At 40.0% G+C, this 16,491-nt stretch overlaps 1 protein-coding gene across 1 annotated transcript in view; it reads right to left on the bottom strand.

Annotated features, from left to right (window-relative positions):
- Positions 1-16,491, bottom strand: part of SYAP1 (synapse associated protein 1) — a 36,723-nt gene that overhangs the window by 12,436 nt on the left and 7,796 nt on the right. Inside the window, exons 3-5 of the mRNA XM_074967436.1 lie at positions 12,322-12,388; positions 10,113-10,186; positions 8,605-8,744 (exon numbers count right to left, since the gene is read on the bottom strand). Coding sequence (XP_074823537.1) covers positions 8,605-8,744; positions 10,113-10,186; positions 12,322-12,388 — 281 coding nt within the window. The remainder of the gene's footprint in view (positions 1-8,604; positions 8,745-10,112; positions 10,187-12,321; positions 12,389-16,491) is intronic.

Here is a 16,491-nt window from a genome sequence, read left to right as displayed (position 1 = left end):
TGTAGTCAAAGCTAGCGTCATGGCTTACAGGAGTAAGGGCAGAGTTTTGTTTCCACCTTCTCAAGTGTCTGGAGTACTCTGAAGTGTAACCAAAGCTTTGAATTCCCTGACATATGGATACACAGTTTAAAAAACCAACCACTACAAGAGTCTCCCGCCTCTTAAGTTACTGTTGCATATTTACCACTTAAAATGGAGTTAACAGTGTATTTTCTTAGGAAAAAAGATCAGCATAATAAACAAGCTGATGGTAGTATGGTCTTTTGAAGATAATAATGTACAACTCCTGCTTTTCAGCGAGGCAAAACAAAACCACATGAATCCCAACTCTAGTCTTGGCTTATCTCCCCTCTCCAAAGTCTCATCCCCTTTGATAAGGTATAACCACTTTGCCTGGGCTGGGCTACTAGTGGGATCAGAGCTCTACTAGCTTTGTGGAGAGCAGCAGATCTAGGATAAAAGGAGTACTATTTGCTCCCTCTGTACAGCACTGCTCCCTCATGGTGTTGCACCAACAGACATGGTGTCTTACATTTTTTTCTTGCTTGTTGAATTTATATTACAAAGTTTAAAACCGTTTTCAAGGTATGCTTTAGTTACACCTAAAGTAGCTGCAACATGCAATATTCTCTGTGCATCAGCTGCGTAAAGCAGTCCTTAACTAAAGGTCCAAACCTACATACATCACTAAAGTCAATGGAATGTCTCATAAAAAGCAAGCACTTACAAAACTGTGTCCCTATGATACTAAATGCCATAGAGTGAGCTGGATGTAACCAATGTTCCCTCTAATTTTTTCCATCCATGTGCGGAATGAATTTTATGTGCACCAATATCAAGGTAATATGTGGATGTGCGCCACCAGTAGAAACAAAAAACCTAGATATAAATCACCCTCACATATTATATAGTATAGTTTAACCCAACTGTATTTTTCATTAATGGTAAGGTAGCAATTTAAACAAGGGCCAAAGTTTGGGCTCCTCACTTAAGCAGAAAGCCCATGGGAGTTTTGGTTAACTAACAATGGCAGAATTTGGCCCTAGAAGAGTTGAATACTTTCAAAAATATACAATCAGCAGCATATTTAAACCTGGAGTGTCACCTTCAAGTTCAACACATTTAAAAATTCAGTCCACCTGCTGTTTGGCAACATCAAATGTTCACTCTGTCAGTTTGAAAACAAAATATCTGGAGTATAATTGTGCAGTGAAGTATTGGTACACAGTATTTTATTAACATGAAATCTGCAAACAAAATCCAAATCTTTATGTACAAGCTTCATAGCCGAAACCTGCTAGAAAAGCATAAAATCTGAAAATTTGAATCACTTCTTTAAAGTGAAAAAAAAAAAAAAAAAAACACTGAGTACTTAAGGCGCCACAAGTACTCAGTGTTTTTTTTTTTTTGCTGATACAGACTAACACAGCTACTACTCTGAAACCTGTTCTTTAAAGTGAGTTACACACAGAGAGCATATATTTGAAAGGAAATTACTCCAGTACTAACAGCAGAACATACACCGTTAAAGTGTTCTCCTCATATTAAAAAATACATAGTACATTTATATTCAAAAGGAGAAAGTTACCTGATTCTAACACAGTGGATTGTGAAACTACATGGATCTTACAGAAATGCAGTATTGATTGTTACATTACCTCAGTGGGTTGCTATTTCTACACATTGAACTGATGGTCAGCATTTGCCAACTTATTCGGCACCTCAAAATTCATGGGAGTTTTTGCAACAGGAGTTAGCATACAATGAAGGACCAAAATAGATTAATAACAAATCCCTTTATTTAGGAAGCGTTTTCCGCAAAGTTTAAAGATTCAAAATCAAACAACGTACGTACCCACAAAGATCAGGCTTTCCCTGCAAAAATTCATAAGAGATCACTTTCTTTGGATTTCTTTTATCTAGACTCTTGAAGATTATCTACAGGTAGCCTTTAATTAGTTTCCAAGTAAAAACTTGCAACTGGGGCATCTTCAGTTTTTTTTTTCCTTTTAATTCTTCATCTTTTTTTTTTTTTTTTTAAAAACCCCCTAATTACGTGATTTTAAAAAAGCACAGACTTGTGCATCTAAAATCTACACAGAAAATAACTGCTGTTTTTTTGGAGACACAACAGTTGATTAATCATTTCTTTTTTACACTATGTTGCAGCCAAACTCCTGATAGAGTGGACTGATTGATTTATAGCAACATTTTTTTTAAAAGGACTGATAACAACTTGGATGTCTCGCTAAGGAATTGCATGAGCTTTTCAACAACAACAAAAAAGGAAGGAAGGGGGCTGAAGGAACAATGCAGTGTCCAGAGTTGAAGTGTAATTAAAATTTTGCTTTAAAAAAATCATCCCTAGGTATTTCAGCGCCCTCCCTCCACTTCTGCAGAGTGCATACATCATCGGTAGCCCAGATTCAGACCCATGCCTTTGTGCCCAGAGAAGTTGCCCCTTCTCTCCCCAGCCCCAATATTCCTGAGCCCAGGTTTCCCAGTGCGGATTTCCTCGTGTGCCAATCACACCCTTGCCCGGTGTGTTGAAACAGAACCAGAAGTTGCTGGTGCTACTCACTTGGGGTTGCAGCTGCACTAAGCACGGCCCAGGCAGCTCAGCTGCTTGTCTCCCGGGCCCTTGGTTACCGCCCTGAACTCCCAGCCACTTTGCAGCCATTCACAACACCAAGCCTCTGCTCTTGTTGGTTCCTTCCGAGCGAGGGGTGGGGAGAGCAGGAGAGAAGATCATCCCCATCCTGGCAATGCAGCACTGCCCAGGGGAGCAGGATGGGGAGGGTGTTATGCAAAAATCAGAGGGCAGGGTGCTGTGCAACGGCCCTGCAAGTACTGGGGCAGGGCGGGGATGGGTGCCTGCCTGGTACTGAGCCTACCTGCTGCAGGGAGAGGTGCGCCACCGCTGCTCCCTCCCCATCAGCCAGGGTGGCTGGCACTGCCCGGTTCCCCTCCAGCTGCCCGGCCCCGGCCACCCCCCACTCCACAGCAGCCCCTGCCGCTGTTCTTCAGTCCTGCCCCGCTTCCTCCCTCTGTCGCTGAGGATGTGCGCCCCTGCCCGGCACTTGATGGAGTGCTGCACGGCCACACAGGATGTAACACAATAATAGGCAAAGTATTCCACATGAGATGCTCCTTTAAAAAAAAAGGGGGGAGGAAGGGGAACTTGAGTGGGCAAAACAACTGAGAATGTTTGTGTATTATAGGCAAAGCTGGCTGCACTACTGATAAAATTGTCCAACACTACACATTGTAAGACCCTGTTTCAATTACATATAACTTTGCCAAACTAACTGTTTTGACTGAAATTTTCCATACTGGATGTCAGCTCAGGCTGAACTTTTTGGGAAAGTTTCAGACAAAATGGCTCAGCTGTTTCTTAGAATGAGCTTAGGGAAAAAGTACTTTTTGCAATGTTAAAAAAACACAACTTTTTCACTGAGAAGCTCTAGAGTCCCCCATGTTTCGCAGCAGGGACTTAAAATATGGTAGGGAATGGCATTTGTGTCAGGGATGTGCCTTTTGCTGTTCCTCTAAAAATTCATCTGAATTTGGCCAAGTTACAAGCCTTTGAAAACTGTCAGTTTGCACATGCTAAGTACAGATTTGTTAGCGCTTCAGAGCTAAAACCTTCAACCAATCCATCTGCATTGACCATGCTCCAGCTACGCGTGACCAGACTGCAAATGTGCTCTTCCCCACAGAGCAACTCAGTATACTCAAGCCCCGGGATGCAAGGGTTCAGCAAGACTTCCCTTGAAATTGTAGCTCTGGCTTCTGCATGCCATGCACTGGAATGGAGAGCAGGGAGATTCTCTCCTGTGTCTCAAGGACACCTCTCACCCCCACCCACAGCATTGAAGAGGAAGGTACCTGGCTTGAACGCAGAGAGGACAAGAGCCAGACAATGTGGGGTGCGGTGGAGTGGAGATAAGATGGGACTTTTTAGGCATGGAGACTGGGAATTGGAGCCAGGGAGATAAATGGCATACTGAGATTGAAAAAGGGAGCTGGAGAGCCTGGAATTGATTGGGCAAGATTAGGACTTACATGAGAGGAAAGTGATCAGGAACAGTCAGCATGGATTCACCAAGGGAAGGTCATGCCTGACTAATCTAATCGCCTTTTATGATGAGATTACTGGTTCTGTGGATGAAGGGAAAGCAGTGGATGTATTGTTTCTTGACTTTAGCAAAGCTTTTGACACGGTCTCCCACAGTATTCTTGTCAGCAAGTTAAAGAAGTATGGGCTGGATGAATGCACTATAAGGTGGGTAGAAAGCTGGCTAGATTGTCGGGCTCAACGGGTAGTGATAAATGGCTCCATGTCTAGTTGGCAGTCGGTGTCAAGTGGAGTGCCCCAGGGGTCGGTCCTGGGGCCGGTTTTGTTCAATATCTTCATAAATGATCTGGAGGATGGTGTGGATTGCACTCTCAGCAAATTTGCAGATGATACTAAACTGGGAGGAGTGGTAGATACGCTGGAGGGGAGGGATAGGATACAGAAGGACCTAGACAAATTGGAGGATTGGGCCAAAAGAAATCTGATGAGGTTCAATAAGGATAAGTGCAGGGTCCTGCACTTAGGATGGAAGAATCCAATGCACCGCTACAGACTAGGGACCGAATGGCTAGGCAGCAGTTCTGCGGAAAAGGACCTAGGGGTGACAGTGGACGAGAAGCTGGATATGAGTCAACAGTGTGCCCTTGTTGCCAAGAAGGCCAATGGCATTTTGGGATGTATAAGTAGGGGCATAGCGAGCAGATCGAGGGATGTGATCGTTCCCCTCTATTCGACACTGGTGAGGCCTCATCTGGAGTACTGTGTCCAGTTTTGGGCCCCACACTACAAGAAGGATGTGGATAAATTGGAGAGAGTCCAGCGAAGGGCAACAAAAATGATTAGGGGTCTAGAGCACATGACTTATGAGGAGAGGCTGAGGGAGCTGGGATTGTTTAGTCTGCAGAAGAGAAGAATGAGGGGGGATTTGATAGCTGCTTTCAACTACCTGAAAGGGGGTTCCAAAGAGGATGGCTCTAGACTGTTCTCAATGGTAGCAGATGACAGAACGAGGAGTAATGGTCTCAAGTTGCAATGGGGGAGGTTTAGATTGGATATTAGGAAAAACTTTTTCACTAAGAGGGTGGTGAAACACTGGAATGCGTTACCTAGGGAGGTGGTAGAATCTCCTTCCTTAGAGGTTTTTAAGGTCAGGCTTGACAAAGCCCTGGCTGGGATGATTTAACTGGGAATTGGTCCTGCTTCGAGCAGGGGGTTGGACTAGATGACCTTCTGGGGTCCCTTCCAACCCTGATATTCTATGATTCTATGATTCTATGACTGGGAACCAGTACGGTGTGGGAGAACAGGAAGATGGAGAACAGATCTGATGAGGAACTAGGCTGCCCTGGACAAGCAGCTAGGGGATGTGTGTGCAGAGGGGATAAGGGAGGGAAGGGGGGGCTGAAACTGGATCAGGAGCCTGAGAGCTGCGTGGGAGCTGAGCTGGACTTGGCAATAAGCCTGGGAACGTGGGTGGAGAGACTGGGACTCAGATGCAGAGTATCCAGTGGGAGACTTGCTGGGCAAGACAATCAGAACTGGGATGAAAAAAGCGTGAGGAGGAGACCAGAACAAGGAGCTGGGGTAGAAAAGAGACAGGACTGGAACAAGTTGGAGGGGATGGGACAGAAGGGGTTAAGCTTAGGGGAAACAGACCAAAGGGTCTGTAACCCCTAGAGGACATTCCCTCCTTCATTCCTCCAGGAATGAAATCCAAGATTCTAGAGTCTTGCTATTCTTCACACTCAGCAAATATCTGTGAATCCACTGGCAAAGTGTCTCATCCCCAGGTAGTGCTGGTCCACATAGGGGAGGACAACTTACTACTGCTATCAGTTACTTTGTTAACTCAAGTGGCAGAGGTCTGTGTGGTACATCTAAAGGTTCCAACCTGCTGATGAACCACTGGGATGTCAATATGGTGCCACTTCTATTTTTTCAGTTTGCTTTTATGAAAACTAAGAAATTACACACAATCCCTTCACCCCATGTTAAAAGAACATAAAGGTTACTAAATCAAGCCCTCAAAAATTAGGAAATGCCAGAATTAAAGTGCCTGTGAAACCTTAATTTGCCTCCCCTTGTGCATATAAAATATGATACATTTTTCAATTACATGATCATATACTATTTTCCCCCACAGGAATTCTGCCTCAGTCAGTGGACAGGGTGGATGGTGCTGTGTGGATAATCAGATTTGTGTAGTAAAGATGACTGTTGTCTGTAAGACCCCTGCCTCGTATATACCAGAAGTTGGAAAGTGTGTAGTGAATGAGGCAGGGAACTGCAGGAAGATAAAGTATGGTCTCACACTTAAGGAAGTTGAATGCTGCCTGAAGAACTTGGATTCTCTCTCCCTCCACCAAAGAGCTGAGCACTCAAAGCTGCAACTTAAGGAAATGGGAGCTGTGCTTTGAACATATTCAGTGCTAAGTAATACTAAGTATTCTGAAAAATCAGATCATAGATGTCTCAAATTGGGAACCCTGAATTAGTGGATACGTTTGATGTTTATCTCTATGTCTCAGCCCTATTTTACAGATGGGGATAATAGGCACTAACCACATAGAGGTGTTGTGAAAAATAAATGAATTAATGTTTGTGAAACACTCTGATACTATAGTGAAGAGCACCATAGAAAAGTCCATCAGGAAATTAATAATTCTGTCATCAGAGCAGGGTTTGAATAGTGTGCAATAAATAAATCATAAGACCACACCACTGAGGAGACAATGAGGAGAAAGCAAAATAATGAATAGCTAGCTGCTCATTAATTGAGCGTTGCTCATCTTGTGCACTGAATGATGCAGGGGTCTCTGTGGGGACGGGAAATATAGTCTTTAATTACACGATCACAAACTATTGTAATGTATTCGTACAAGGGGGCTCTTCCCCGCGCTGATTAGGCCTCAACAGGAGTATTGTGTCCAGTTCTGAGCACCACATTTCAGGAAAGATGTGGACAAATTGGAGAAAGTCCAGAGAGGAACAACAAAAATGATTAAAGATCTAGAAAATATAACCTATGAGCCAAGATTGAAAAAAAATGGGTTTAGTCTAGAAAAAAGAAGACTGACAGGGGACATAACAGTTTTCAAGTACATAAAAGGTTATTATAAGGAGGGGGGAGAAAAATTGTTCTTAATCGCTGAGGATAGGACAAGAAGCAATGGGCTTAAATTGTAGCAAGAGAGATTTAGACTGGACATTAGGAAAAACTTCCTAACTGTTAGGCTGGTTAAGCACTGGAATAAATTGCCTAGGGAGCTTATGAAATCTCCATCACTGGAGATTTTTAAGAGCAGGTTGGACAAACACCTGTCAGGGATGGTCTAGATAATACTTAGTCCTGCCATGAGTGCAGGGGTCTGGACTAGATGACCTCTCAAGGTCCCTTCCAGTCCTATGATTCCATAAATATAGGTTGCACAAGCAACCTTAATTCTGGCATTTCCTATCTTTTGAGTGCTTGACTTTACAATCTTAATAATGTTATTTTAATGTACTTTGTGCATGTGTGTAATTATAAAGAATTCAAGCTAAACAAGCACAAGAACAATAACAAAAGTTTCCACAATCTGGAATAACAAATCTTTCTATAAAATGAACTTTGGCTTTTGCTATTTTTATTAATTTTATTAATTTAGAGCTGGTCACATTCAAAGTAGTAAATTGATTGGAAGTTGTTGTAGAGCCTTAATCTGGTGTAACCAGGAAAAACTGGTGCTTAAATTGAGAGAAATAAGTATTTCACATTCTGCATGGTTCCAAGCAAACAAACAATGTAAAACAAAGCTGGTTGTTAAAAAACAAAAACAAACAATAAGACAACACATGGAATGAGAGAGAGTACCAAGAGCTATTCTGAAAGAGCAAGGGAATCTTGACCACCTATACTTTAAAGGGCCTATGCCAAGTTATCTCACCTCTGTGGAAATAACTCAAAACATTAAGGAGAGTCAAGAGCCTAAAGCACCTAATAAATCAGGAAAAGAAGAACTACACAAAAGAGAACTTCTAACTATTTGTTTATAACAATCTATAACTGCGTGAGTGTTTCTTATTCTCAAAGAAAAAAGTTTTGAACAATTCAAATTTTATACTCAAGTAATAAATAACAGTCTAAGATGATAAAAGCCAGAGATGGAAATGTAAAGTGAAGGAGTCTCTCTCTTCAATTTAAGCACCTACTATATTAAAGAAATGGCTACAATTAAAAAATACCTTGGGAAAAATAGGAATATTGTATTGACTGGATATTTTCTTTAAAAAGTTTTAATACCAGTATTCCTTATTTATGGACCAACATAAAATGCATGCTTATATTTCATTCACAAAATTCCACGTATGCAAGACAAACTATGTATAACTTGTATTTATTGAAAACAACGTGCAGCAAAAGGAATCAAAAGGGAAAGCTGAGGGAGGTGGAGAGGGAAGATGAATAATTTAGGGAAGTTAAGGTTAGAAATTAAAAGACAAATTAAGAGAATGACAGTACACAAATATAATCAGAAACTGCTTACTGTTTAGGGACAAGATCAAATCTCATCCTGTTCAGGAGCTCATCTTCTTGTAGCATTACCATAGCGATGGGGTACATCTGGTCAAAGTCAAAGTTAAACTGAACACCTGCTGGTGGGTCACGCAGAAAGTTTCGCCTGTCCTTTGAAGAACATGCTACAGTTATTAGCTGACATCAGAGGAACTATATCAGGTTTGACATACCAGACCATCTCATACCCTACATATTTCTTTAGCATCACAGCCATACAACTTTCTGTTAAAGACAAAAGTGTAAATAGGAGGATACATTTTTCCATCTCTGTTTTGGCCCAGAAGTTGCTTCAGGCATGTGATTGGTAACCAGACAAACATCATGCTGTATCTAAATTTTGTATGCATATACACAATGTAGTCTAATTTTTTGATAAGTGATAAAATTACTGAAGGTACAGTAACTCCTTGCTTAATGTTGTAGTTATGTTCCTGAAAAATGCGACTTTAAGCGAAATGATAATAAGCGAATCCAATTTCCCCATAAGAATTAATGTAAATGGGGGGGGTTAGGTTCCAGGGAAATTTTTTTTCACCAGACAAAAAAAAACTATATATATATAAAAATAAAATACACACACACACTAAGTTTTAAACAAACAATTTATACTGTACACAGCAATGATGATTGTGAAGCTTGGTTGAGGTGGTGAAGTTAGAGGGTGGAAGAGGGTGGGATATTTCCCAGGGAATGTCTTACTGCTAAATGATGAACTAGCACTCGGCTGAGCCCTCAAGGGTTAACACACTGTTGTTAATGTAGCCTCACACTCTACAAGGCAGCACGAATGCAGGGAGGGGAGACAGCATGGCAGACAGACACACACACACACACTGTGTGTGTGTGAGAGTGTGAGAGAGAGATGCGCATTGCCCCTTCAAGTACGCTGACACCACACTAAGTACATTGCCTTTAAAAAGAGTAGGACGTTGAGACAGCAGCTGCGGCAAGCTCTCTGTCCTGAGCCCTGTTGTGCCTTCCCCCTGTTCTATATGGAGAATGGGTAAGCAGGGAGCAGGAGTAGGGGGGAGGGGGACACCCTGACATTAGTCCCCCTCTTACTCCCTCCCCTGCACAGCAAGCAGGAGGCTCCCGGGAGCAGCTCCAAGGCAGAGGGCAGGAGCAGCACATGGCAGTGGGGGGAGGGACTGCTGTACTGCCAGCAATTGATAGCCTGCTGGGTGGCTGCTGCACAGGAAACTGAGGGGAGCGGGGAGCTGATGGGGGGCTGCAGGTCTACCCTGGTTCTAAGCCCCCACCAGCTAGCTGCAACGGGCTGCTCTTCCTGCAAGCAATGGACAAAGCAGGCGGCTGCCAAACAACATTATAAGGGAGCATTGCACAACTTTAAATGAGCATGTTCCCCAATTGATCAGCAATGTAACAATGAAACAACGTTAACTGGGACGACTTTAAGTGAGGAATTACTGTATATGTTTTAATCAAAATAAAAGACAGCTTTAACAAGAAACTTACTGCTGATAAGGCCAAGATTTGTTGTTGAATTGTTTCTTCTTCATTGCTATCTACCCAAGGAGGCACTGCTGCTTCTGTCATTAAAGAGGAAAAAATAATTCAAGTTTTATTATAGTATAAATATTTTTGTATTTAAATAAGACAGAGCAACACACAATGCCAGAAAGACAGCTGAGCCCCTGGGGTCCCTGTGTCGCTGTCACCCAGCTGAAAAATTAAATGGAAACAGGACATCTTTAAAACAAATTGTTTCAGAACTGTGCTCACTTTAGTACATTAATTTAATTTCTGGGTTTTTTTTACAACGGATCTCAAGGTATAGCAGATGAGTTATGGGAATGAGTCTTTGCTTATTAGAGCTGGTCAAAAAAAGAAAACAATTCAGCAAGAATTATTTTCAATCAACATTTTATTACTTCTTCAAAAATGTTCTAGGCCAGGACTACTGCCAATAGCTCGATCAATATAGCACTGTGGTGCATAATTGGCTGAACTGTACAACAGTCCTTTCGATAAAGAATGCTTTCTGTCAGTTTCCCACTGGAGATTTATCCGGAAAAAAGTATATTGTACAACCTATTCTCTGTTGAAAATAATTGATGCACAATTATATGACAATATACATTGTAAAATACATGTTATAAGATTAATTTGACAAAAATATTTTAGAAGAGATTTAAAAGATTATAGTTAAAATAGAAATGGTTATGGTTAGCATTCATGAATACAAATTGTGCTGATATACTTTAACAATAGCCCATATTTCTGTTTTTGGAATAATACATAAATGAATCGATTTCCACATGCCCAACCTTCACTTTTTTTTTTTTGGCACCGGGGGGGGGGGGGGGGGGCGGGGAAGGGGGATACAAAAAAATTAGATTCACCAAAATAAGAGGGTGTATTTTATAATGCTTAATGCTAATTTACAGATTTACTTTAAAATGTTCAGAGAAGTTCAAAGGGTAGTCCAAAAGCGAGAGTAAGTTTGGGGAGGATACACTGTACTACTCATACATAAAGTAAAGATTAAATCTCTAGGTGTGACTATAAATGCATACTTAACATAGTATCTAATAATATATATTAATAACGGCAAACAGTATGACAAACTTCAGCATGATCCATTTGAAACCATCAACGTATTCAAGGTTAAAGAGATCTATGTCAAAATGCAATACACTTTTCTATCCAGCCTAACCAATGCAGGGACAAATTCTGCCTGTCTTACTCACATAAGCAGACCCAGTGATCTCACTCTTTAATAGGCAGCAGGTTTAAAACAAACATAAGGAAGTAATTCATACAATGCACAATCAATCTGTTGAACTTGTTGCCATGGAACACTGTAAAGGCCAAAAGCATAACTATGTTCAAAAAAGAATTACAGAAGTTCATGAAAGACTTAGCCAAGATGGTCAGGGATGCAACCCCATGCTCTGGGTGTCCTTGAATCTCTGACTGCCAGAAACTGTGACTGGCCGACAAGGGATGGTTCACTCAATAATAACACTGTTCTTTTTATTCCCTCTGAAGCACCTGGTACTGGCCACTATTAGAAAACAGGATACTGGGCTAGATGGACCATTACTCTAACCTGATATGGCCATTCTTATCTAACCATACATAGATGCATAACCCAAGAAGGATTTGGATCACAGATAATTTACAAATCTTAGAGAAAACAATTTTCCCCAGAACAATAAGTAGTTTCTCTGTGGGATGTGCTCTAATGAAATGCTAGAGTGGCACCCACACCGTATGTTATTCATTCCATCTAGTAACATGTTTCAGGGCTAGTAGAGAGCCCAAGTGACAGGCAATCAGAATGCCTGCCTCCTCACAAAATATAACAACCTGAGGTTCAAAATAAGTCACAAGAGATCAATCCCACTGATTTTCAGTTATTATAGTTAAATATGTTTGCTGAATTTAGTAGAAAATGCTGGATTAGCTGTATAGTTAACTTGTTTTAGCTAAGTTTCAACTAGTGATCCCTTATCTCTTCCCAAAAATGCACTTACTGAAATCCTCATATACAATTATTGTGCATTATACTAAATTTCCATGGGTCATCTTTTTTTGTCACAAGGATTAGGTTTAATCCTACTGAGACTGAGCTGATCTATGTAGCTTTCATCAAAATTTAGTGAAACGTGTTAGTTATCTTTAGTCAAAGACCTACGTTTAATAATAAATATTTCAATACCTGACTTTTTTGTGTGCTTTTCTTGAACAAATTTCTCTTGTTCCTTCTGAAAGTCTCCAATAATTGTCTATAAGAAAAGGTAAATTCACTTAAAGAATGAAAGGAAATGGAATATGTTACACAGTTGTCTAACAACATTCAGAGAGTAAATAATTTGAAATACATTTCAACTTAACATGACACTTTAGTTATACTTGAGGCCTTACTCTTTTGCAAGTTAGCTAAGCAAGAAGACGTCATACTAATTGTTCAGCCCCTTACCCCTTAACTGCACCCAAAACTCAGTTTTCTCTTTAAGAGCTGAAACTCGTGTGTATGGTCCTCCAAAGTGATATGCATATTTTACCAACTTTGAAAAATAAATTTCATGAAAGTGTACTGTGCACATGCAATATGTTATTTTCTTATCCACTTAAGTACACAGAATGCTTAGATTCCCTGAACATCTGCATATTTAAATAAAGTATTTTAAAGTGCTTTAAAAAGTATTACCCATTCAAACACACCCGGATCATATTTTAAAAGAAGAGAGGGGAAATTAAATGCAGGGAATAAAAACATCAAACACAATGTTGCAGTTAAGATTTTACAAGTCACCAAATTCAAAATGTACGGTTCCCAAAGCAACCCCTAGAATTTGGCAGAGAAACTGTGCTTACCTAATATAGAGTCATACTTCCACTCTGTGATATTTAATAATTTTCAGTAATCAAGGAAATATTCAACGTCCTGCATTAAATCTAGATAATCAAGAATTTACTGTATTGTAAATTAATGTTAAAACTGAAAAAAAACCCTGAGAAGTCTCATAGTAGAGCTAGGAGCATGATTCATGCTCTATGAAACGAACCTTATTATGAAAGTCTTAAGGATTTCAATCTATTTAATTTAGTCAAGAGAAGGTTAAGAGGCAACTTGATCACAGGCTAAGTACCAACACAGAGAGAAGATATCCCACCCTAGCGGGCTGTTTAAGTCTACCAGACAAAGGCATAATAAGTTCTAATGTCAGGAAGCTGAAGTCAGAAATATGTGAACTGTTAATAAGATGCAAATTTTAACACTCAGGTTCTTAACTAATGGAACATATTACCAAGGGATGAGGTAATTTTTCCATCACTTGGAGTCTTTAAATCATGCCTTTCTAAAAGATATGTTCTTGCTCGTTCACCAATATTTGGGCTTGATGGAGATATCAGTAATAGAAATTCTATGGGCTGTGTTATATAGATGGATCACAATGGACCCTTCTGGCCTTAAAATCTATTGGTTTATGAATCTATTAACACCAGTAAATACATAGTACTTCATATGCTCAGTGGGCAAAGTTCTGGATACTGAGAACTATAACTGGATTTCCTGGTTTGCTGTGTAAAATTTCAGCCATAATTGGGAATTAATGTAATTGATTTAATGTAGCCTCACAAGAGAATGGCATATTAGGCCTAAGAAACCAGCTTCTGAAGTCATCTATGGATAGATAATTTTCTAGGAAGGTTACAATCTACAAAGTTCTGATTCTCAACTCCCAGTGGCATTTAAAAGGCAGGTTGGATAGCTGCCTTCCCTTTTCCCAGTCAATTAAGTTCAAGGTTACAGTCAGGTCCCCAGACAGTGATTCTCGGCTAAATTCCCCAAAAGGCCTCCATCCCTCAAAACACTCCAGCCTTGGGGCCAGAGTGAATCTTGCTGACTGTTTGAGGTGTGAATCAATCTTTAAATTAAGGAAGCAAATAACTTTAGTTGTTTTTAATCTTGAAATGTGAATGCAAAGAAGTATAAGGAGCAGAGAGGGTTATCATACAAAGATGTATGATTTCATTTTTAATGGCAGAGAAGAGGTCAGGGAATTTCATCCTTTAGTCATAACATCTTCAAGTGGGGTAAGAAAAATCTAAGGTTTTAAAGGGAAGATATTGTTTTTTCAATGTAATTGTTATCAATAAACCCACCATTAATTACACTGCTTCTTGACTCCATCTCCCCCCAAAATGAAGTAATTCACTATTGTATTTCTCAGTCTCTCTCTTCATTTGTATTTTTAGAGTTTTTTCCTCTTCCTCTGTCATTCCTCTATTTCTGTAGAATCTGTGTTTTTACTGAGAGGGTTACACAAGTTCTTTCTGCATCTCTTACTTTCAGTTATCCAGGCCCTGCACCGTATCATACCTCCTTGTGGGCCAGAGTTGGATGCTGCTCTATTAGTGAATCCAGTGGAGAAGCAAGGCATCAGGCAACAATGCAAGACCTTTCTTGCCAACCCAAAACACTACACAGACCAAAGTATGCACTGCTTCAAATCATTCAGAGCAGTACCTTCCTCCTTTTGCTAGTCTCTCCATTTTCCCATTTGAATGCATCTTTTCCCTTTCTAACACGCTTCTTCTCTTACTGCCCACTCCCCAACCCCATACATGCCTGTGCCATTCTTATATATCCTGCTTTCCAGATGATACTTCCAAATACAGTACACATTTTTTCCTTTTTATTTGAAAAAGTTTTATGACTTTAAGTTCATGAATAGTAAACTATGTCCCAGACAGTTCTCCTGACATACCCAAGGCCAAGCTTAATAGTTGCCTTTGCATGCAGTTCTACAGTTACTGAAACTTCCTTCATGGTATCTATGGTATCATCACAAAAGAGTGAATCAGTATGTCCAGCATCATAGTGACAACATATTTTTCAAAAGAACAGAAACTCACAAGAAGCCATTGGCAGACTACAATTAAAATAAAAACATTTCACAAAATAATTATGGAAGTTGTGTAAGAACACAATCAAGCTTACAGATACAGTACTGTAAGAAATGCTAGAAAATGGTAGTATTCTCATTTACACTATAACAATACGTTACACAAATGAAATGACAGAATCACTGAAATAAACAAGAGATATGAATGGAAGCCTGTACTTCTCATGCCCAAAAGACAAGATACAGCAATAGAAAACATATTATAAAATTCTTATCATAGACAGTAATACATAAAGAAAAACTCTAGTTAAAAATTTCAGAACAACCCTGGCACACACAGACCAGAGGATAATTTAAAACAAAATCCTGAATCATATAAATGTCAGAAAACAGACACAGATATTCATGCCACCTGGAGTTTATGATCACAGAAAGGCTTGAAAAACAGATAAGAGATTATGGTGTATATTTTCCTATGTTGTAATCAGTGTCTATTTTCTTTGTTTCCTTCCATTGTTTTCTCCACCCTCTTCTATAGTTCCTGTCCCTTTGTTACTCTGTTACTACAAAGAGTTCACCACATACACCCACTTATATGCAACCATTCACAAAACTCAATCTCACTTACCCTTTTTTCCAGGATTTGAAAAGTTTACCAGATGAATAATAATATAGGTTGGGCTGGTATCACAGCCTATTATTAAGGCTGCCCAACACTGTTTCAGTTGCTTATAATGTTGCCAAAATGTAGTCGTTCAGACTGTAATTTTCGTGATGGGTGTCTATCCCAGATTCAATTTTTGTGGAAAATTTCAACCAATATGGTCTAGCCATTTCCAACAATAAGGCTAAGGAAAAATATATCGTTGTGCCCTTGCTAAAAAATTCTGACAACCTTTTCTTTGAAAAGTTCTAGGGTCTTCATGCTTTGGAACAGGGACTTAAAATTGGGCATTGGGTCGCCGTTGTGTCAGGGATGTACCTTTTGCCATCCGTCCGAAAAGCTACTCAAATTTGGCCAACTTATAAACCTCTGAAAAATCGTAGGTTTCAGAGTAACAGCCGTGTTAGTCTGTATTCGTAAAAAGAAAAAAGAAAAGGAGTACTTGTGGCACCTTAGAGACTAACCAGTTTATCTGAGCATGAGCTTTCGTGAGCTACAGCTCACTTCATCGGATGCATCCGATGAAGTGAGCTGTAGCTCACGAAAGCTCATGCTCAAATAAACTGGTTAGTCTCTAAGGTGCCACAAGTACTCCTTTTCTTTTTTCTTTTTATGAAAAATCTTAGTTTGCACATGCTCAAAAGAGATTTACATTATAGCTTCTTAATTCCCCAAAGATTCTATCTGCACTGAGCTGGACTTTTCCTGAAATTGCAGCTCTGAGCTGCTAAGGACCATGCCAGATCCAGGAACCTGAACTGAAAACAAGAAGTCTGTTTGTTCTGTGCTCTCAATGATACACACACATACA

Source organism: Natator depressus, chromosome 1, assembly GCF_965152275.1.
Source record: "Natator depressus isolate rNatDep1 chromosome 1, rNatDep2.hap1, whole genome shotgun sequence".
Lineage (NCBI taxonomy): Eukaryota > Metazoa > Chordata > Testudines > Cheloniidae > Natator > Natator depressus.
This window is presented reverse-complemented; position numbering and strand designations above follow the sequence as displayed.